At 31.7% G+C, this 23,383-nt stretch overlaps 2 protein-coding genes across 2 annotated transcripts; one reads left to right on the forward strand and one right to left on the reverse strand.

Annotated features, from left to right (window-relative positions):
* The first annotated feature begins 1,449 nt into the window (after positions 1-1,449).
* Positions 1,450-4,929, forward strand: LOC132636595 (uncharacterized). The gene is made up of 6 exons (XM_060353537.1): positions 1,450-2,270; positions 2,358-2,578; positions 2,972-3,176; positions 3,765-3,850; positions 4,108-4,199; positions 4,305-4,929. Exons 1-6 carry the CDS (start codon positions 2,202-2,204, stop codon positions 4,544-4,546), a joined length of 915 nt encoding a protein of 304 aa, XP_060209520.1. The 5' UTR covers positions 1,450-2,201; the 3' UTR covers positions 4,547-4,929.
* Positions 4,930-13,668: 8,739 nt separating this feature from the next.
* LOC132638636 ((R,S)-reticuline 7-O-methyltransferase-like) lies at positions 13,669-17,919 on the reverse strand. Its single transcript, XM_060355448.1, has 3 exons — positions 17,578-17,919; positions 15,150-15,644; positions 13,669-14,318 (listed from the first exon to the last, which is right to left on the reverse strand). Exons 1-3 carry the CDS (start codon positions 17,839-17,841, stop codon positions 14,019-14,021), a joined length of 1,059 nt encoding a protein of 352 aa, XP_060211431.1. The 5' UTR covers positions 17,842-17,919; the 3' UTR covers positions 13,669-14,018.
* Positions 17,920-23,383: the final 5,464 nt, after the last annotated feature.

The raw sequence follows: 23,383 nt of genomic DNA on the forward strand, positions 1-23,383 counted from the left end.
GTACATGTTTATTATTGTATGTCGTATTCGGTTTGGAGTTTCCATTAATTCTAATTTACACCCCGTAAAGTTTATTAAAAGAGAAAACACATCTTATCAAAAAAATTTCATTCCAAAATTTAAATCCGAAACCTTAATTAAAGATAAAGAAATCTTATTCGTTCACGAAGTACATGCCTTGGTGATACTTTCATGAGTCCGCGGAAAAAGGTGCTATCAGCATCCATGAAGATAATTACTTCATTGTCCTATGAATAGTCCAAGTAAGATTTCTTGGTATAAGCTTTTAGTAATCTAAACCCAACCCAACCACCAACTTTATTTCTCATTTGAAAAAATAATTGGTGTAGGGACAGAGCAAAATGTTCATGCTTCTTGACTGCAAACCTATCACATGGTATCACATCCTGCAACGCGGAGATTCGGTAGTAGTTCCACCTCAACTCCTACATCTTTTGTCCTTAAAAGTTGCAAAAGTTATATACTCCTAATAGTAAGTACGGAGTAATCGATTAGTATATTTTCACAATATTATTTTGAGGTTAAGTTATATATTCGTTAGTTTAAAAACAAGTTCTAGAATCGAAAAATATCTAAGTAAAACTTTTTAAAATTTGAAAATAATAATAAGACATATTATCTGTTGTAATATATAAAGGTGACTTGATGATGTAAAATTATTTTTACATTGACAAGGTATATAATTTAAACTCTATTTATTATAGATGAATAGGATCTCTTCATTCTCAACCATCGATCTCGATTCAAATTCTAGGAATCGATTTTTTTAAGGGAAAAGAGTAAAAAATATCCTTTTTACTTTGGAAAAATGGCTAAAAATATCATCCATTACAAATTTGGGTAAAAAATATCCCACTCGTCATTAAAGTTTTCAAATATACATCTATCTTAACGGAAATCCCCAATATAACCCGATTTCATTTTAAAACCCACTCCATTTAAATCCGACCCAACTAAATAAAAAACCCATATGGGTTACCCGCTCGTGTGCCTAGTGGCTCCACATGTAGTACTCGGGAACAAATTGGTCGCATATGAGTTTTTTATGTAGTCGGGTCAGATTTAAATAAGCGAGTTTAAAAATAAGATCGCGTTATGTTGGGAAATTTCTTTAAACCAGGGGTATATTTGAAAACTTTAATAACGGAAAGGATATTTTTGAACTAAATTTGTAATGGAGGATAATGTTAACCATTTTCCCGGCATTTTTGATCCTTTTTTTTTTTTTTTTTAAAGAAGCATTTTCCTCTTTAATGATGTAAATCTGAATTAAGGAAAAGAAATAATGTACACGAATAGGAAACCAGACAATTTTTTTTTTTTTTTTTTTTTTTACAAAATAAAGTTGAGATAAACAAACAAAAACAAACATTTCAATTTCAATAAAGAAAAAGACCAAATGCAAAGTATTAGTATCTTCCATCCTCATGCCTTAATTATAGCCCCGCCACTCCCTCTATCATCTTTGTCTCTCCTCACCAATCAACATCTCAGCTTATCAATAGCTCACAAAAAATCTAGTGATCCATCATACTCTGTTTATTCTATAGTGTGAACAAAATTTGATCCCTTTTCATCCAAAACCATTGAATTTGATTTAGAAAAAAGAATTTATGATCTTCAATTTTATCTATCTTTTGTCTCTTTCTTACAAAACAAAGCTAGATACTTGGTTTTCTTGACGTGACACTAATAACTTCTTCCCCAAACAAAGTCCAAACTTTTTCTTATCGTTTTCTTCATTCTTCTTCTTTCTTGCCACCCCCCGCCCCCCACCCCCAACCCCCGGGAAACACGGGGGTAGTTTTCTTGGAATTTTTTGGCTATGGGGTACGTCATTTTCCTAAAATTAATACATTTGTGTTGAAAAATTCTTTGCTTTCATTGAATTCAAGAATAAGTATTTGGTTTTCTTTGAGTTTTGGGATTGTGGGGCTTTTATAAAAATAGAGCTATGGGGTACGTCATTTTCTTCGTTTTTAGTTTTCTTGTTTTTTTTTTTGTAAGAAAGTCCAAAAGTTATTTGTATTTTTTCCTTAGTGACATATAAAAGGTAACAGAATCCTGATATTGTTGTTTTTTATCCTCTGTTTTGTCTTTGTTTCCTTTGTGGGGTATTTTTTTTTTTTTTGAAAAGAGTTAGAAGAGAGAAAACAGTTTCATTTCTCTCTTTCTCAACAATGCAATCAAATCTTGAGTCTTTTTTGGATTGCACAACACCATTAGTAGCATCTCATTTTCTTGCCAAGGTTTGTTTTCTTACATTTTTTCCTTTTTCCTTTTTTTTTAATGAATGTAATTTTGTATGATATGATTGTTTATTTCATTATTTGCAGAGTGATATTAGAAAACTTAATAAGCTTTGGCATCCAAGTGAAAGTGAAGAGATTGAATACTTCACATTGGCTGATCTTTGGAATTGTTATGATGAATGGAGTGCTTATGGTGCTGGAGTTCCTATTAAATTGGATAGTGGTGAAACTTTAGTCCAATATTATGTGCCTTATCTTTCAGCTATTCAAATTTTCACCAGCAGTTCATCTGTAAGCATTTTAAGGTACCATTTTGTATGTTACAACATTCTTTGTATCTCAAATTGATCATAACACATTGTTTAACTTGAGTCTCTAACTAATTAGGTCCTTTACTTTACTAAAGAAATGCTAATATTTGTAACTGAAAAGCATATTCTTGTGCAACAACTTTGGATTAGTCAAAGTTTCTGATGGTGGTACAGTCAAACCTCTTTATAACAACGTCGTTTGTCTGAACCTTTTTGGCTGCTACAGCGAAATGCTGTTACAGAGAACATATAACATGAAAATTCGGTTCCAAAGAAAACTAGTTATAGTGAAATGTTGTTATAGAGGATGATTGTAATAGAGAGGTCTGACTGTATAAAGTATTTTCTTGAAGTTAAAATGGTGAAATGTTTATAAATTTGGTTTAGGGAGGAGGCTGAGTCTGTGTGGGAGACGAGGGATTCTTGCAGTGATTCATTCAGTGATGAGAGTGAAAGTGAAAAGCTTTCGCGATCGGATGGGTGTTCCTCAGAGGAAGATAATCACTTGCAAATGAATGATAGATTGGGTTACCTTTATTATCAATACTTTGAGAGATCTTCTCCATATGGAAGAGTCCCTCTTAGGGATAAGGTATCTTTTTTTTGCTCGAATCATGTCATTCTTTTGCACTACTATTGTCGAATATGGTGTTGTTTCCATTCCTATTCCTCTGTTTCAAAATCTTATTAACACATAATTTTGCTATTAGCGAGTAATTCGTTTGTGGTAGAAGAAGCATATAAGTTGTACATTTATTTGTGTTCTATTCCAGTTTCCACTGTTTCTTCTTTGAGCCCCTTTGTATTAAGCATAACACAATTACTGATAGAACTTAAAATGGTAATGGTTAATGACAGAATTCTGCAAACGATCACTCCTTTTTCATGCATTTCTTATCTATTACTGTTTGATGCCATAGATAGCGTATCGTCTTGATTCGATTCTCTTAGAATCCCTGTATTATAGCAGTTACTACATACTTGCTCCACTTTATTTTATGCAACTTTGGTGTAAATTAGGAACATTTGTTCTTTCTTTCTGCATTAGAGTTATCTAATGTTTCTATACTAATACTAGAATGCATTATACTATTCGAGGGAAACTGTGGTTTGAATTTCTTAAGAATATGATGCATTATTTTGTATTTTATGTGAATCTAACTATTCATTTTGCTTTCAGATTAGTAGCTTAGCTGAAAAACACCCTGGATTAATGTCATTGAGAAGTGTAGATCTTTCACCAGCTAGTTGGATGTCAGTTGCTTGGTAAAATTACTCTCTCTCTCTCTCTCTCATTTGTGATCATGGAAGTGATGGTTATATTGGTAGATTTTACCAAATGCTGGTGCTTTAAATGTACAAAAACTTTCCCAGTCGAAGAACCTGTATTTAGTGACGTTATTATACTTTCGCCTTCATTGGTGTTCAAGGGGATCTTGTTTTCCCCGTGGCGAGTTATTTGATCTTATTCTTTATGTTGATTGTATCACTAACTTTACTGATATGAGAAAAAAAAAAACCAGGTACCCGATATATCACATTCCCATGGGAAGAACCATTAAGGACTTGTCTACATGCTTTCTCACATTCCACACCCTTTCTTCTTCTTTTCAAGGTATTCTTCCTTTTATCCTGTGAACAACTGAAATTCGGTCGCCTATGTTACTTAATCGATAATATACAGAAGATTCTTATGAACTATACTTTCGAATTTGTTCAGATATGAACCTTGAAGATGGTATGGAGAAAGGTATTAGGAAACGAAACGAAGGGGAAGCAATCCCACTTCCACCTTTCGGTTTGGCAACTTACAAGATGCAGGGTAATGTGTGGATTTCGGACAGGAGTGGGAGGGACCAAGAGAGGATGGTGTCACTATTAAGCGTGGCAGACTCTTGGCTAAAGCAATTAGGGGTCCAACACCATGATTTTAACTACTTCTTGGGCATTCGTCGTGGCTAAAAACTCAAATGATGATACTCTCTTTGACATACTTCTTTGTAAAGGCATGAGGCTTTTTTGTGATCCCCTCACCTTACCAAAATGAGGATTTTAGTAATGCAGTGTCTTGAACTTCTGAGTTATGTGACTCTTTATGTATAGGAGTAGCTTAGTTTTGAAGGGATACATTTTGAGGTGAAGCGATAGATTAGTGTGGACGGCTCTTATAATTGTGGACTAATGATCATGACATGACAGTGATTAAGATATTCCTATTGTGAGCTATTTTTGCAAGCTTCTGCAAAATGCTCTCTATATTGTATGATTCTGAACAGCTTTCATTCAGTGTTCTTTTCTCTATATTGTATGATTCTGAACAGCTTTCATTCAGTGTTCTTTTTTTATGCTTCCTTTGTACATTTTCATGTAAATGTCTTTTAGACATCATATTCCATTTGAAGTGCAGAAACGGCAAATATGCTGTTAATGGAAATAATACTACTATGTTTGATTATTCTTGTCCGTCTAAACAACATTAAAATGACACGTCTAGAATTGAACCTAGTCTAAAGTGATTTGTAAACCCCCTTTGTTAATAAACCAGAATCTTTTCATATGCCAAGGGATTCAATAATTTATATACAGTCAAATTTCTCTATAATAGCATCTGCATATAAGAGCATCTCTCTATAGCGGCTAAGTTTTTTAGGAATCGATTTTTTATGTTATATTTTACTTCTCTATAATAACGTTTTACCTATAAGAGTAACGACCAACTTTATAACAGTACACTCTTTGTAAAATTATTCCCCCATATAACAACTATTTTTTTTTTTTGGTAATATAATAATTAACCATCTTTATAAAAATAGAATATATATGATTACCAATAATAAGTGTAGAGACTTTGACCAAATATTAAATTTGATACACTTTAGTATACTTTATTTATGATAGAATATTACGTATGAATACATCTTTGTAATCTAAAAATTCATTGTTTTCTACTTTAATCAATAAATTATTTTCAAAAAGGAAAACAATGTGAATAAGGAGTATGAAGCCTATTCGAATGAGGAGTATGAAGCCTATTCTTTAGAGCAAGCAAAGAGGCAAATCTTTGATTCCTAATCCTTTTAAAACAAAACCTATGAAACCAGATACAATTATAAATTTCTTCCATCATTCTTGAAAGAATTTAATTTTCAAGTAGATTTACAATGTGTGACTTAGAGCTTAAAACTATATACATTCAATTATAAATTTATTGAAATTATATTATCTTTCTTTAATGTCTAAGTAGTGGAGTATGCGCATCTTTGAGATTTAACAAATTTAATTTTGTTAATTCTTTATAACATTGAAAAATAAAAAATTAGATTTTATGCATTTTTTTTTCTATAACAGTCAACTATTATTTAAATGAAAAATGTTGTTATAGGTGTATAACAGAAATTCTCTATAACAGTAAAAAAATTTCGTACCCAACGATGCTGTTATAGAGAGGTTTGATTATATAACCAATAAAAATTAGCCTTTATCCTAATTATCTCTATAATTTTTTGACAAACGGGATTCAACTAAAACCCCTTGCCACAAGCTTCCTCCGCTGCTAATCTAAGTCATGATAAATATGGGTCGTTTGGTGCATGGTATAAACACTAATTTTTATACCATATTTGATAGAAGATATAAATTTATCCTGATATAAGCTGGGATAAATTTATACCTTGTACCAAATATGATATAAAATATATCCAACTTAAAAGATGAGATATTCCTCTTATCCCATTTATCCTGGGATTATTTTATACCATCTAAAAGATGGTATAAAATAATCCAAGAGATGAAATAAATTAATCCCAAAATTATAATTTTGAGATAATTTTGACTACCTACCAAATGACCCCATAGAGTTAATCAATGCTTGTGCTGATGTGAAAAATATATGTGCAAGTTGGCTTGTAATAGTCAAAGCGCGCGCAAGTTAACCAACTCCACGTTATCTTGAAAAAAAAATGTACATGCTTTGATAATGACTTGAGTAATGTGGACTAATGGTAGTGGATGATGTTGATTTTGCATTTTCACATTTTAGTCAAAAATCTGAGCAGATATGGGTCCATTTATTGAACAAACGGCCAATGAATCTTATGCAATTGGAAGTTCACACAGTATCACATCATATCATTGCCATACAAGTACCATTGACAAGCGTTTTCATATAGAGAGAGTGGGTGTGAGAGTTTGGGTTTTTTTTTTTTTTTCATCCGATGTTCGATATTTATATTGGATCTCACAAAATTCTTATGGGGTAAAATGTTTCCTATCAAAGGCAACTCTGTAGCTAGGGAGACACTACTAAAATTCTCTATTTTCCCACTGATTTTTCATTGAAAAATATTCAGTGGTTATTTCCCACTGAATGCCGGTAGAAAAAACTTAAATAGTAGTGTTTTTACATGGAAAAAGTAGGAAGTTTCCCACTATTTCAGTGGTAACCTGTTTCCCACCGTGCGTTTTTCCAGTGAGCTGGTTCGGTGGGAATAAGGTGGAAAAATCATGTTTTATAGCACAAATTTCACACTAAATATCAATGGGAAAAACGTTTTTTTTTCTAATAGTGAGACCGCACCCGGGACCTCTAGTTAAAGATGAAGGAGTAATTGTCACTCCGTCACAACCGGCAGTTTGGGGTATTCTTCGAAATGAATCAATTCATCTTCTTAATGATGACTGTCTAACGGTTAATTGGCAGTGTGAAAAAGTATTACTCCCACAAGAACCAAAAAAGAAAAAGAAAAAAAAAAAAGAAGATATTACGATGTGTTAAGAGGTTATAAAACTATGTAAGGGGTGTTCATGGTTCAGCAAGTGGTTCATTATTCAGCTCAACAAACATTATGGACGGGATTCTCTCTTTTTTTCCCCCCAATGGAGGGGATTCTCAGCTTAGCCGAATTTGACTCTTTTCTTAGTATTTTTATTTGGTATAATGTTAACTTGAGAAATACTTAAATGAAGAAATATGATCTATGAGAATCCGTATAATTTACTCTAATTTATTTAGGATTGAAGTACATTATCGAAAAATTGCTAATATTCGATAGAAAGTAAGTCGTTGTCTTTTCTACTATTCCAATCGAAGTAGCCTGACCGAGGTATTGTTGTTGTTATGATTTTACACTATAAATATGCCGCCCAATAAAGTCCATAATAAAAAATAACTCAAAAATTTTTAATTCTTACAAATTTTAGTCGGTAAGTAGTGTATAATTAATGCATAATCATTATAAAAATCAGTGTTTACACTAAGTATATACTTGTTATACACTGAATGTCTACTGATGACGGCCACAAACTATCGCAATTAGGGGAGTGAATATAATACTATTTAGCCGACTTACATTAAAGCATAAAGATCTCTTGTTGACATATAGTGCAACCATTACAATATCCACTTAGGAATGGTCCAAACAGAGTGAAAAGAAGGGGTAAAAAGATATGAATTTACTAAATTATGGAGACAAAGAACATCACATTGATATCTAAAGTACAACCACTAACCATAGTGAACCTTTGAGAGCAACCGCCGACAAACAACTCTTAGCTTCACATGGGGCATTTTGGTTCTTTGCTAGTAAATAAGTCAATGACAATGAAGCATGCATGCTCACATTTGTTGTATTCCACTTGCTCTACTTCAATTCTTACCTAAAGCGCTAATATGCTGGTAATGGCAAGAAAGAGTACCTCTTGCTGATGATGATCACTTGTGTATGGTAGTGGATGAGGTTGACTTGGTTGATTGATGGTTTTTTTTTCCTAATTGAAACGCCAGGGATTTTATTTGTTTGTTTTTGAATGAAGTGATAATTAATAACATAGCAGAAATGGAAAATGAAACTGAGTTTATCATTTCAATTTCGTTGTTTACTTTTTACGTGCTACTAGTGCCTTGTGTCCAACTAATCGACCACAGAAAATATATTTCTAGTGTCAACCAGGTGTATGTAGATCTATTAAAAAATATCACGAGGTTAGTCCACATATAGAGAAAAGATGATACGATTACACTAAATTATTGAGGCAAACCATAATGAATCAACCACTAACCATAATGAACATTCGATAGCGACCACACCGACAAACAACACCTATATACGCGTGGGGCAGTTTGACTTTTGATATTCAAAGATTCAAGAGGGGATAGAGACAGGCAGAAGTTACGATACAAACAGTTTCGTAAAGAGCGAATTCGATCCTATAATCGTCTTCGTTGTTCGAAAAATACACACTAAAAAGGTATGCTAATCGGCTCGGGCCCAAAAAAATGATCCACAGTGATTCCTCACTTTTCTGGGCCCAGTGTATTGCTCGCATAATTTTCCTATGCTCGTGTAAACGGCCAGGGGCATGACCACATTTATGGGTGTACATGGATCAGGTTGGTTTAAATTTTTTAAATATTAAATTAAATTAATTGTATCGGGTTTTTAAATTTATACACCAAATCAAATCAATAAAATTCGGGTTTTTCAAACTCAGGATTTCCTCGGATTTTTCCCTGGAAAAGTCTTCGTACAAAAGATATAACTTTTACTTCAAATATTTCTTTAGTCCTAGTAAGATACAACTATATAATTAAGGTCTTTCTTAAGAAAGTAACACAAAATGTGAGATGAGTGATAACATTGTATTAAAATATTCAATAAAAAAGATAATAAAATCGATTAAATAAATATTGCTAATTAATAAGCCATAAAGAAAATGACCATAATCTAAAAATACTAAGTCATGCTAAAATAAGTACGGCTAATAAGTATTAATTACATGAAAAAGAAAAAAATAAGTTACTAATATGTATTAATTACATGACAAAGAAAAAAAATTAAATTATGTATTTTCACTCTCTAGACCAATTTTGCAAAACTAAATAATAAATATCCAACATTATTGTCATTCCTAGTTGTAGAATTGAATTTCTTTTGCTAGCATTAGTGTTGAATTGGTTTTGGTTTGGACTTTCTTTGAGTTACTAACATTTATGGGATATAAAACTTATTGACATTCAAAATTCTAAGTTCAAGTTCGAAATAATATAATAATAGACAAAAAAACTACGAAAAAATTTCAGAAATATTTATAAATTATATTACAAGTAAATATATTTATGTATAAAATATTTTAAAAATTGAATAAATGTAATTTGGGGTTGGTTTGGTTCGGTTTGACTTATTTTAGCTAAAATCAAACCAATCCAATTATGATCGGGTTTTTTTTTCCAACACCAAATTATGTCAAACCAAACTACTAATCAAGTTTTTTTCTCGATTTGACTCGATCTTCAATTTGGTGCGATTTGTCGGTTTACTTTGTATACCCTACCGATTTGTCGTATTCCACTTGCTCCAATTCCATTCTTAGCTCATCTAGTAACTTACACGTAGGGGCTAAAATTAAAAGAGATAGTTTACCTTTTTTGGTATGAGATTGATGGTCATTTTTCTCTGTGGTCATGAGTCATGACTGATGATGATCATTTTTATTGAAGTAGGGTTGCCGGGGGGGGGGGGGGGGTCGGGGGTTAGTGGTTCTATGATTTAAGTGATTAATAGCCTGTTTGGCTAAGCTTATTTTTCCCCCAAAAGTACTTATTTTTCAACAATGTTTATTTTAATAAAAGTGAGGTGTTTAGCCAAGCTTTTGGAGAAAATAAGTGCTTTTCGGGAGTAGCAGAAATAGTTTTTCAAAAGCTAAAAAAAAAAAGCTTTTGCCCAAAAGTACTTTTGAAAAAAATACACATAGAAGCACTTTTTAAAAGCTTGGCCAAACACTAATTGCTACTCAAAATTACTTTTTAAATTAATTGCTAAATACAAACTGCTTTTAGCCAAAAATACTTTTTTGAAAAGTATTTTAAAAAAAATACTTTTTAAAATAAGATATTTTTAGAAGCTTGGTCAAACAGACTATAATGATTGGACAAGTGTAAAAATAGAGTAGTACTTGTCACTTGGGCTTGTGATCTCGAGTTTGTTACTTCAACAAAGTTTGGTACCATTAATTGCATAACATAACCACAAAAAGATGACATTTGGATGTGCTACGTATGCATTGAACCGTTGGGTAAAATTTGTTAGTTTACATGCCTAGTTTGATACCATGTCAAGGCAAGAACATATATATGAAAGTAAAAACTTGAAGTTACTATTATTGTAGGAGAAGAGTCTGGGTTGGGATGTTGGGTTGTAAAAAAATGTGAAGAAAGAAAGTGACAAAGTTATAAACAGTTATATGTATCAATTGCTCGTTAGAGTTATATTACCCTTATATAAATATGAATAACCCTTTCACTTTTATCCTAATTCTGATCTTATCAACTCAAGATTTTATAAGGGCCGATTTGGAGGGGAGGATCTGGAGTTGTGGATTTCAAATGCACAACCACAAGCCCAAATTTCTTGTACCATTTCATTTCTATATTGGACCCAAATTCAGCCTTAACTATTCGGATCTTAACATTCATTTTTTTCTCGTCCTAGCCATAATTGTATGAAATTTTTATCGATGTATACACAGTGTATAGAAAACCTATAACAATTGTGTAATAAGTGCAATTTAAACACATTGATTATATTGTGATTACACTGGCTAAATTTGTAAAGAATAAAGATTAGGTATTTTGTTGTGGACTTTGTTGAGCTGTTGAGGTAGTCCAAAAATCCCTAAATAATTCCCAAACTAGGGTAACGTTTAAGTGAGTTCCTTATAGAAAAAAGTTCCTTAAAGAAGATTTTTAGAATTTCATTTGAAAAAATTAGGAAAATTCGTGTTTGGAAGTATAATTGTTGATCTTCATTCAGCTTTCTGAAAGTAGTCCTTTTGGATTACTTTGTTCTAATTTTTAACAACTTTTCTTAAATGCAGAACCAAACAAAAGTTTACGCACTTATTTAACATACCTCTTTTTGTCCAAACACCCTTAGGTCATAACATTTTGATATCACTGATCATGCCTCTAATGACATTTTTTAAATTACTCATGCCTCTATATATATTTCGATTGCAATGACACACATCCTCCTGTATGGTCTGTGGATGTAACTTAATTATAGGTAGTCTTTTTTTTCCCCTTAAATCGGATGCTCCCGAATGGACAATCAATTATATGTAGTGAGTAGTGACTACGCAATTTTTTTTTTTTTTTTTTTTTTTTTATCAATGTAGTTTAACATGTTATAATGAGTTGTTTTGTCTTATTCTTCTCCGTTTAATTCCAATAATTAAGATAATTTTCTGTAATTATCTTTTAGGTGACCTAATGATATAAAAATTATTTTACCCTATCATTGTTTAGAAGTTAATCATGTGATAGGCTTCTCTCTCTTGCTATTTCTCCCCCCTTAACATCTCTATACCACAAGAATTTGACTTACACTAGATATACAAGGCATCCATCATTCATACTATTTATGATTCAATCATTATAAATTACTATAATTAATATATTCGCACTTTGATTTATAATTATTAAAATTAAAATGTTTAATTTGATGTGAAAACTGAATATAAACCCGTTTTTACCCTTTGAAAATATGTATGTCCACTGGCCTAGTGGCCAAGTGGATGGACAAAGAAATTGGTCCATTGAGGAATATGGTTAAGGACTCAAACCAAGAACATGCCTATTCTAACTTAGATTGGCTCTAGTTATATTTTGTCAAATCTTGTAAATCCATTGCAACGTTACAACAAAAATTTGGAAACTGTAAACATCGGTTAGACCTGGACTACTCTTTAGGGAGGGAGATAAAAGAAGCCCCTAGTGTTAGACTGTTTGTCAACTGAACAGGGCTATTTATGGGAGATATGCACCAAGGTATATACTCCCTCGTCTTAAAATTAAGCACTATAGCTTTTTTCATTTTTCTCTTGTGTTAATTACATCAATGGGCTGATTTTGTGAGTTCACATACCAACATTTAAGAAGTTAAATCATTAATGGAGTAAATATTTATTGAGGAGCGAGAACATGATGAAATATGTTAAGAGGTTAAAATAATCAAAATACTATCCTTATAAATGTTTTCTTAATGGGCGTGTAAATAAAAAATATGAAAAATATTTTGAGACGGAGGGAGTATAGTTTAGTATAATTTTCAAAATATAAGGACCATTTTTGTTATTTTAACTAATACAAAGTAAAAGGTGCGTTCCAATTTTATTTTATTTTTTTAGCGCAAAAAAGGAGAGGGCGGCAATTTTACATTGTACACCAAAATAATAGCTACCATATGTATGTTTTTTGTAATTAATAATTATATACATAATTACTGTATATTTTTTTTTTATATTGGCTAGCGAATGTAATTATTTTTTACCGAGCGGCCAAATATGTTAAAAGCTCGGAAAAAGAAAGAGTTAATGGTGAAAACACACACCTAAACTATCATTTTTTCGCGAGTTTCATACCTCAACTATGCATTGTTCATTTTACCTACCTAAACTATTACTCTCTTTGTATTAAAACACACTTTGATGCCGAGGTAACCAACTATCCATTGTTTCTTTTACCTACCTAAACTAGCATCGAGGTGTGTTTAATACGAAGAGAGTGATAGTTTAGGTAGGTAAAGAAAATAATAAATAGTTGAGATAAAACCCACGAAAAAGTTATAGTTTAAATTTGTTTTTTACCATTACCTCAAAAGGAAAATAAGAGAATCTACATGTCTAGGCAGCAAATCTCAAAGTTGATCATTTCCATTAACTATGTAGTCTGTTGAATATTATGTAAAAATGAAATTTTCTAAGTAGAAGTTCTGGTGTGACAACATTCTGTATTGGGTAAAATATAAATGATCTAGCTGTACCAATGTGGTCGAGACATGTGGCACAAAGGAGAGACTATGGATGAGTCAGCATCACTGCCACCGAGGGAAGATCTATGGTACCGGAAGAAGCTACAGGTCTGGTGTAACGCGTAGCTTCTCCGGACCTGAGTGGCCTAACGGTCATCCGTTATTACACAGCTAGGGCGTTACAAATTCACAATTATTGCGATTTTATGACCCTCTTTATTGTACATTATTATCATGCCTTTAAGACTTATTATGAGCAGGGGCGTAACAAATGGAATATGTTCCCCTAGCTCTTAGGATAGAGATGATAATTCTCATTGTAAGGACACGATATCAAGCTAATACACACAGTTCTTACTTTCACATTTCTATACATTTTATATTCTTGCTATTACTTTACTAAGCTCGGGAGTCACGGCTCATCAATAACAAGAGCAGTCTAACCTCGGATAAGCATCTATAATCCAGTCTCTCTCTCTCTCTCTTTATCTTATTTGCGTCTATTTACAATATTTAGATACAAACATCTTAATCTTATTGATTACTCTGATCTACGTGTCTCTGACCGCGTGTACAAATTCCACTGAACCGTTTTACGGGTACACATTCGTTTAGAAATGCCAAATTCATCATTGTGGATATGCCTCAATAATAGAGGGCCAAGCAGGAATTTGAATGATATTGTAACGTGGAAATCCAGCTTCCTTCAATAATTTGTTCCATTCAGCTTCACTCCTTTCTTTGCCACCACTGGTATGTGCTATCATAAGCAAATCAAGTATGAATCCCATATTGTCAAATAAGCCTTCACCATCCGTTTTCAACACTGCATCAACTATGATCACTTTTCCGGTTTTCTCCGGTATCACCTTTCTACAGTTCTTCAATATCTTCACACAATCTTCGTCTCCCCAATCATGCATTACCCACTGCGTACATTAAGGCAATAATAGTCAAGAAAATTGGTGAAAGAGTTAAGGTTGAAAATACAGACTGGTCATTTTTATTCCATGACTGAAAATAATTAGTGTCGCCACTATACTTTTGTTATATCATGGCACGGTTTTCGTAAAAATATATATATCTTGAAAAGACTTTTAGTTAGATCATAGATGTTAGTTTGTGTTTAAAACACAAATTTGATAGAAATAGATTTAGACTAGTCGCAACGAGTATGATAAAGGGGCGGACCTATATTCATATTGAGTGTGACATGTTTGAGCATCAATTGACGCCAATTTGAACTTTTATGTAATGTATAGAAAGTTTACATAACCTAAATATAAAATTGGCTAGCAGCTGTTTCATAGAAAGACAGATACGATGGAATTCAGTTATCTAACGTAACTTAGATAATATGTGTAAAAAAGAATTACTAGTACATTTATGAAGATTGAAGAGTAGATCTCACTGACTCTAGATTATGAAAACGACATTGTTATCGATGAACAAAGAAGATAATAAAATGCACATATATTGAACAAAGAACATACTTCCCAAATCCCATTTTATGAGATACTTTCTTTTTCAGTTTATCCGGCCAAAAAAAGTCACGTTTTTGAATTTACAAATAATTTAATTAATTTTAAACTTCTCATTTTATCCTTGGAATAAATTACACCACATAAATGTCCATGACTAATTTTAGATCACAAATTTAAAAAATCATTCATTCTTTTTTAATTTTCATACCATATCAAACACTGTCACATAAAATGAGATAAGAGAAGTAGTAAAATTCTCCATGGTACATTTTTTACCTTGAGAAAGACGGCATCAGCAGATGGGATATCCTGAAACATGTCACCCCCAACATGATCAACACCATCATATTTTTTAGCAGTTGACACAACATGAGGCAAATCATAGTTAATCCCCTTGATATGAGGATATGCCTTGACAATTTCAAACATGGCAGCGCCTGTCCCTCCACCTACATCAACAAGTGATGTAATTGAATCAAACCCATTTTTATACTCTTTAATTATTGCTTGCACTATAATTTTGGTCACTGAATTCATTCCATTGTTGAAATTCTCGTTCAATTCATCATCTTTAGAAGCCATCTCAAATATTTCATAACCATGAGCTTTCTTGAATGCAATTCCACCTTCTTTTACACAATTACTGAAATAGTGCCATGGAGCCATGAGAATTGGGTTGTTTTGCATAAGGAACATTGGTGCTACACTTAGCTCAGTGTCATGTAATAGCCATCTTGAGATTGGGGTTAGTCCATAGAGGGTGTCTCCGCCCTGTAAAAGATCAAGCTCAACTCAGAAGCATTTATTTACTGAAAATTGCTCAAATAAGCCACTGAACTTGAGGAAATGACTCACATGTACCTGGCAACATGTGCCACTCCTTGATAGTTGGTCCTGAATATGGCCCAACCATTACCATTTTGGACAATTCGTGCCATTATATACTCCTATCTACTAAGGGAACCCCACTTTATCTAATTAGTACCAGATTTTGTCATGTGATATTATCTAAACCTTTCGTTACTTATATAAGTCCTCTTCCCCTCTCACCCCTTTTTACGAGCAGCATATGTTAGCCATTCTGTATTGTTAAGATATATTTGAGCCTTTTCTCAGGTCACCACCACGTCCCAAGCATTGTAAAAACCCAAATTCCCACCATGAACTCACTTGCACATTTTTAATTCACATACTCATACTTTCCATACCCAACGTAGTTTTATTGGAAAGATAAGTCATTCGTACTTAATAGCAAATACAATAATTTGAAGTATGCAGTTGAAAGATTGAAAAGTTTAAATATATCCTCGAACAATTAAAAAGGTCTAAATATGCCTCTATGAAGCTTCCACCCAGAGCCGGCCTTAGGGTCAAGCAATTAAAGCTTGAGCTTTAGGCCCCCCAATTTTTTTTTTTCGGGGGGGGGGGGGGGGGGGGGGGGGGAATCTTTTTGGCCAACAATAGGTTAATCAATTAATTTTTTTTTCTTTTGGAAAATAATGAGTACTTTTAAGTAGAAAAGCATAATTTTTAAAATGAATATCAAAAATAGATTTTTACTTTTACTTGTCCACTTTCGCTTATCTAGATAAAAATAATTTATTTTCCTATTATACCTTTATCATTAATTACTCATTTCAAATCATTTTTCAAGTCCTTTAAGACTATATACCAATTAATATGAGTATCTTGGTAAAATACACACTTCATTTATTATTTCTTTGTGCAAAATCTATAGTGAACAAGTAAAAGTGAACGGATGGAATACATTTTTATACTATGCTCTTTCTTGACTTGTCCAAAATATCGATCTCTTATATCACATTTATACACTCTTTCTTGCTTTTTTGAATTCCAATCTAATATATATTATTATTCTCCAAAAAATCAAAGGTTAAGACTACTTTTGACAAAATATAATGCACTCTTTTATAGTTTTTTTTTCCCTTTTGTTTCAAAGAGGAGTTATGGAGCAGCCAATAGATATTTTGGAATCAAATCATTGATTTTTTTTTAATCAGATTCTCTTAGTCTAAATTTTCAAGTGTTATTTTTATCTAATATTTGTTGTTTCTGTTAGTTTTACTCCATAGCATAGATTATCTTCTTAATATTTTATTAGAATTTAAATATGTTAACTTGAAAATATGAATCCGACTATATAGTTTAAGGCCACTCATCGAATGTTGGCTTTAGGCCACAAATACTGTTAAGCCGTCCCTGCTTCCATCGTTAGTGTGAGCAGTGGCGGAGCCACAATATGCCGAGGGTGTTCATCCGACCCCCTCGGCGGAAAAAAAATACTATTTTTACAAGGTTAAAATTATTTTTTATGTATATATAGTAGATGTTGAACCCCCTTAGGCTTCTTCGTATGTTTACTTTTTTATATTTTGAACCCCCTTGGCGAAAATTCTGGCTTCGCCACTGAGTGTGAGTGGCATATTTGAACCTTTTTAATTGTCCAGGTGTATATTTGAGATAAAAGTTAACGTTAGGGACATTCATGTGCCTATAGGTTAATGAACGTAAATATAAGACTCACAAAACATTAATACATTTCGACCTTTTTTCAAAGAACAAATAAGCGCAAATTAGTATTCAAGTAGCTGTTATAATTAATGTATTTCTATGAAAGATTAACGTGACAAGTAAAAAGGAACATAGGAAATAATAGAGAATACGTGGTAGGAATGAAGTTTACCTGAGAGTTAGCAGTGAAGATTTTTCGACGGACAAGAAACCTCATGATACGTGAAAGATAACTGATATCTGGAGATGAAGAGTCAACATTAGTGGCTATTTGTGATAAAGTAATAGGGTGGCCATGAGAATGAATAATATCAGCAATACGAAGTTCCACTGCACATTTTATGGCCATGGAGTCTGCAAAAGCAAACATATATTTAGATACTTCTGCTTGGCCTTGTAGCATTTCTGCTTCATTCATTGAATCAATTTCAAACATTTTTGCTTCTTTACTCACTAAGTTTGTTGTAAGGATGATACCAAGGAGGAAGAAAGCTATTTATTGGGAAAAATGATTCACCAATGAGGCTCACAATGTGTTGTAAATAATAAATTAGTTGGAAGATGAACTTAATTAATCAATTAATAGTCCTCTCACATCAAAAGATATTCCGTCAGTTTAATTTTACGTGACCCTTTTTCTTTAGTTTGTATTAAAAAGAATGATAACTTTAAATAATTTTATCTCTAAACTTCGTTCTATCCATAATGACACTATTTATAATCACATAAATATTTATGGCATGTTGTTGATCATAAATTTTAAAAATCTTTATTTTTTTTTCTTAAATTTCATGTCTGAAAAAATATTTTATCTTTCTAGGCATTGTCAGAAGTACTTAGTTATGTACACTCAGGTTAACGCACAAATAAAAAACTTTCGTATTGCAACTTGCATACGACATAGTTAAATATGCAACTGTGCGGCAGTGGCGGATGTAACATGACGGTCGGGGTTAATTGAATTCCTAACTTTCGACGCGGAGTATAAATTTTAAGTGAAAAAATTATTAAAATTGTAGTAAATAGAAGACATGAACTCATAACGTTTAAAATACAACAGATTCAAATTAAGAATTTTAAAAGATTAAACTCATAAAATTTAAATTTTAGATCCGCTTCTGACCATGCCTAAGAGCGGAGAGTTAGCGTCATGTGGTGTTTTCTGATGATACTTTATTGGAAAAAATGACTCAGTAATGGGGCTCACAATGTGAGTAATTAAGTTGGAAGGTGAAGTTAGTCAATCGAATATCTCACCCAAAAATGTTACTCCCTCGAGATAAAAAAAAAGAGTGCATTTAATATTTGCATATTCCTTAACAAACTATTCACTCCAAGAAAAAAAATAAATAAATTACCCCTAATTAAATTTTTTATGAGTATTAACTTGAAACATTGAGACTTGATCACTCAATACTTAACATTAACTAGTATGAATATGTTGTAATGATTAAAAGAACACTCCATCATTTCTGCTTATTGAAGCAGTAAGCAGGAATAAACCTTTAAATTTCTCTTCTCGAAATGGTCATCTAACATGGTTTAATATCCAAAATAAAATTTCAAATGTTCACTAAAATTTCAAAACATCAAATGGAGCCCAAATTTTCAATATTTACCTCCAAAATTTGTCCTATAAATAAAAGAAAGTTTGATTTTTGCAAAAAAAAAAAAAATGAAATTTATAAGACTCTTGATCATCACATGCCTTGCATAAATTTTAAATGCCTAGACCAAACCATAAGTGAGCCAAACTTGGAATGAAAAAAATTTAAATAGTTGTCAAACTTGGAATAACCAAATGTTGAACCCATTTAATGATATCATAGAAAATTGGAGTAATAAAAGACCTTTAGGAATATGTAAATAAGGACAATTTTGGAAGGATAAGGTGAATTGTTTCTTGATTTGATAAGTGATTTTTTTTTTTGATCCAAAAAGAAAAAGAAAAAAAACTAATTAAGTGGACTCTTGTTTTAGTCCGGAGGAGTATCTTTGTCTTTGGGAGGGCCGCTCAAATAAAGTTGGTGGCCTAAAAACATTGAGAGGTCTTTTTTATTTCATATTTGTTTAAAAAAAAAAAAATTAAATGCAAAATTATTAGTGACAATTTTTTTTATAATCAACTTGGTTTTTATAATTCTTTTTTATTTGATAGGATACATATAATTGATTCACTTATTGATCTCTCTTGAGACATTATTGATCTTTAGGTAAAATTTTACCAGTTAAATTTTTACAATACTTCCTTTCGCATATGTAATTGTACATGAATTGTTAACACCATTTTATAAGCAAACGAACCATTTTAATAGTCAAAACAGTGACTGGAAATACAATCATGTTAACCATTTTGAGTTTTGATTAGTACACAGATTTCTTCTCACCAACCATTGCTTTCATTGTAGTAGTTGGAGAAATGACATTTAAGGTGAAGATTATAAACCAAGGCAGAGTAACTTTTGGCAAATAAACTAGTTTAGCATACGTGTTGTGCACGTGTGTCTGACGTCAATCAAAAAACAATATATAAAAAAATTAAAATTATTAAAAAGTAGCAATTGATGTTACATAAATGTTATATCTATTTAAATAATTTAAATAAATATTATATCGTATTTCAAATATGTCAAATACAAATTGCTACTCCCTCCGGATAAAAAAAAGCATCCACTTAGCCTTTTTTTTTTTTTAAATAAAAAAAAGTGTACACTTATCAAATCAAGAAACAATTCACCTTATCCTTCCAAAATTGCCCTTATTTACATAATCCTAAAAGTCTTTTATTACTCCAATTTTCTATGATACCATTAAATAGGTTCAACGTTTGTTTATTCCAAGATTGATTATATTTTTTTTTTCCGTTACAGGTTTTTTCACATATTCCAAGTTTGGCTCACTTATGGTTTGGTCTAGGCATTTAAAATTTATTCAAGGCATGTGATGATCAAGAGTCTTATAAATTTCATTTTTATGCAGAAGTCAAACTTTCTTTTATTATGCAGAAGTCAAACTATGCTTGATTGAGAAAAATAGTGCATTTAATGTCATGTATTTCCATTTTGTAGGTTTTATGTGATTTAGAAGTGACTCAGAAGAAATCAATTGAAAACAAGTCAAAAGGAGGCTAAATTGAAGAAAACAAGAAAAGTGGCTAAATTTGCAAAAACGGCCAGATTTGCAATTTTGAAAATCTGAAACTTTGGGGGCTGTTTTTGTTTTTTTAGTTGGTAAATTTGGGAATTATAAAAGTGAAGCTTGGGGGAAAATATTTTCATCTTTGGCCATTCAACACAAGTTTTGGAGACTAGGGTTCTTACACCACACTTTGGGGTTGAAGATTTGAAGATTTGGTTGAGTACTTTCTTAAAACTTTACTTCATTTCTTTGATTCCTTGCTTTGTAATGAATATCTAAGTGTGAAGTATTTTTTTTTTTTTCACTTTAACCTTGTTTATGAAAATATTCATTTGCAAAGTTGGATGAAATCTCTTGTTATGCTTGTGTGTTGAATGACTTTTATTTCTATTGAAGTGGGTCATAGATGTTTTAATTAATATTGTTATTTAGTGTTTCTTAAGGGATTAGCTAACCCTAAGACCCGCCCATTCACTTCGATTTGAACTCGAGAGAGAAGATTGAGTTTGGGAAAGATTAATTAACAAGAATTTGATCATTAAATTCCATCTAATAACTTAAGCTAGAGATAGGGAAATTACTTGAGATTAAATTGATTGCGCTTAATATCACACTCTAACGTTTGAGAAAGCTTAAAGTGAAATTCATTGATTTGGTCGAGAGACTTTTGATGAGATTTTAGAGATCATTATTTAATTAGCATAAACTCACTCATAGTTATAAAATCGTGAAATACATTAGATCGTTACTTGATCGTAATTTACTTTGTATCCATACTTGTGGCCATTGATCATTTTACCCACTTTCTAGCTAGTTTTATCTTTGTTAGTTGTTAAAACACAAATCAAATATTGAAAAGTGTTTGACATAGCGTAGTTGGTGATAATTACTTACTTGTTTAAATCGCTTAGTATATCGTTTCCTGTGGGATCGACCCCGACTCATAGTTGGGTGAATTATATTGCATACGACTGTGTACACTTTCTCTTTGAGGAGTGAATTTGGACGTTATCATATTTATAGGACAAATTTTGGAGGTAAATATTGAAAATTTGGGCTCCATTTGATGTTTTGAAATTTTAGTGAACATTTGAAATTTTATTTTGGATATTAAACCATGTTAGATGACCATTTCGAGAAGAGAAATTTAAAGGTTCATTCCTTCTTACTGCTTCGGTAAATGCGGTAAGTTGGAGCACTTTTAACTACTCCATTAAACAAGTTTCAGAAGAAATAATGGAGTGTTCTTTTAATCATTGCAATATGTTTATACTAGTTAATGTTAAGTATTGAGTGAAGTCCTAATGTTTCAAGTTAATACTCATGAAAATTTTAATTAGGGGTAGTTTAGTCAATTTATATATCTTTTTCTTGGAGTGAGTAGTTTCTTAAGGAATGTGCAAATGACTAAGTTGACTCTTTTTTTGATCTGGAGGGAGTACTATCCAAAATATTTTCAAAAAACACTTCTACCAAAAAGCAATTTCTGAAAATAATGATAAATAAAAAAGGTAAATCTTACATGCTTAAGAGTTATTGCTTATTTCCAAGTTTTTGTATCAATTTGGGGTATCCGTGTTAGCATTTTATTTGGAGTGTATATTTCATTGTCTTTTATGATTTTTGCATGCACTTCTAATTGTACTAATCACCTTCTAAGTTTTCAGCTTTTTGTTGAACAAATTTTTGACCTTTTGTCAATACGTATAAAAAAAAAATACTTTTTTCAAATGAGCACAAACAAACAAACCTTCCAAATATAATGATAATATGGTAACTTACTGATGCAAAACTTTGGAAGATAAATTTTAAGTACTGAAACTTACCTTTTAATTAATTAATTATTACCTAAATTCTTTCATATTGAAATAATACATCATAAAAGAGAGGAATTTATATAGGTAGAAACCTATTCGATTTAAATTCCTAAATTTTAAGAGTTTCTACACCGTTCAAATAAGGAAAGACTTTAATGACTAAAATTTTAATTAGTTACAATGTGCTAAATTTTAGAAAAATAATTACATGATTATTTTGTACAGTCTGAACATTATTTTTAAAGGGTAAAAAAGATAAATGATAGTTTGCTAAGGATCTAATTTCATACCATTTCATTTGGAGCGTCTTTGTATTGTTATAAATTTTGCATGCACTTCTAATACTAATCAACTTCTAAGGTTTTTAAAGAACTCGAAAACCTCCACTCTCAACTCCACAATTGACATGAACAGAGCAAAACTCTGCACAATGCTAAAACTATAAAAGATCTCAGAACCAAAATGCATAACGATGTTTCCATAGCTTTGGAGTAAGCTAAGTTTATGAAAGTTAGATTAGAGGCATTACACAAATCTGATGCTGCTAATAGAAGTATTCCTGATTGTGGAATTGAATATTACTCAGAAAACTCAAAAACATTATAAACAAACAAGAAAAACAGCTATTATTTTATTATCAAAATTCATTAAATCTTTGTGCCGCTACCAGCTAATCAACTAAATTTAGTGAAGATTATCTTGAAATGAAAAAAATAATATAATACTTACATTGTCTTTTTTTTTTTTTTGGTTAAACTGAAATATTTTATTCAACCAAGTATAGCAAGTGTGTACAACCAACTCATTTGGACTCTAGAGCTAGCTCTCAGATCAGGAAATTGAAGAATACCCTACAGGTCCTAGCTGCTTGCACTATCTATAAGGTTTACATTAAGTGAATTCCTTAGGTAAATCCTTTAATAGTAGCTGCTGGGTATCGGTTAACATGGAAAAATGTTCAACTCATGTAAAATTCTGCTCCATTTTGGTTTATGCTGTCCTACAATGTGCAACTGCAGGACT

The sequence above is a fragment of the Lycium barbarum genome, chromosome 4 (genome assembly GCF_019175385.1).
Source record: "Lycium barbarum isolate Lr01 chromosome 4, ASM1917538v2, whole genome shotgun sequence".
Classification (NCBI taxonomy): domain Eukaryota; kingdom Viridiplantae; phylum Streptophyta; class Magnoliopsida; order Solanales; family Solanaceae; genus Lycium; species Lycium barbarum.

Coding starts and splice junctions, on each gene's coding strand:
- LOC132636595 (XM_060353537.1), top strand. CDS start 2,202: ATGCAATCAAATCTTGAGTCTTTTTTGGATTGCACAACACCATTAGTA. Junction 2,271..2,357: donor CATCTCATTTTCTTGCCAAG/GTTTGTTTTCTT, acceptor CATTATTTGCAG/AGTGATATTAGAAAACTTAA. Junction 4,200..4,304: donor CCTTTCTTCTTCTTTTCAAG/GTATTCTTCCTT, acceptor GAATTTGTTCAG/ATATGAACCTTGAAGATGGT.
- LOC132638636 (XM_060355448.1), bottom strand. CDS start 17,841: ATGTTTGAAATTGATTCAATGAATGAAGCAGAAATGCTACAAGGCCAA. Junction 15,645..17,577: donor TCTTCACTGCTAACTCTCAG/GTAAACTTCATT, acceptor GATCTTTTACAG/GGCGGAGACACCCTCTATGG. Junction 14,319..15,149: donor CTGATGCCGTCTTTCTCAAG/GTAAAAAATGTA, acceptor TAATGTACGCAG/TGGGTAATGCATGATTGGGG.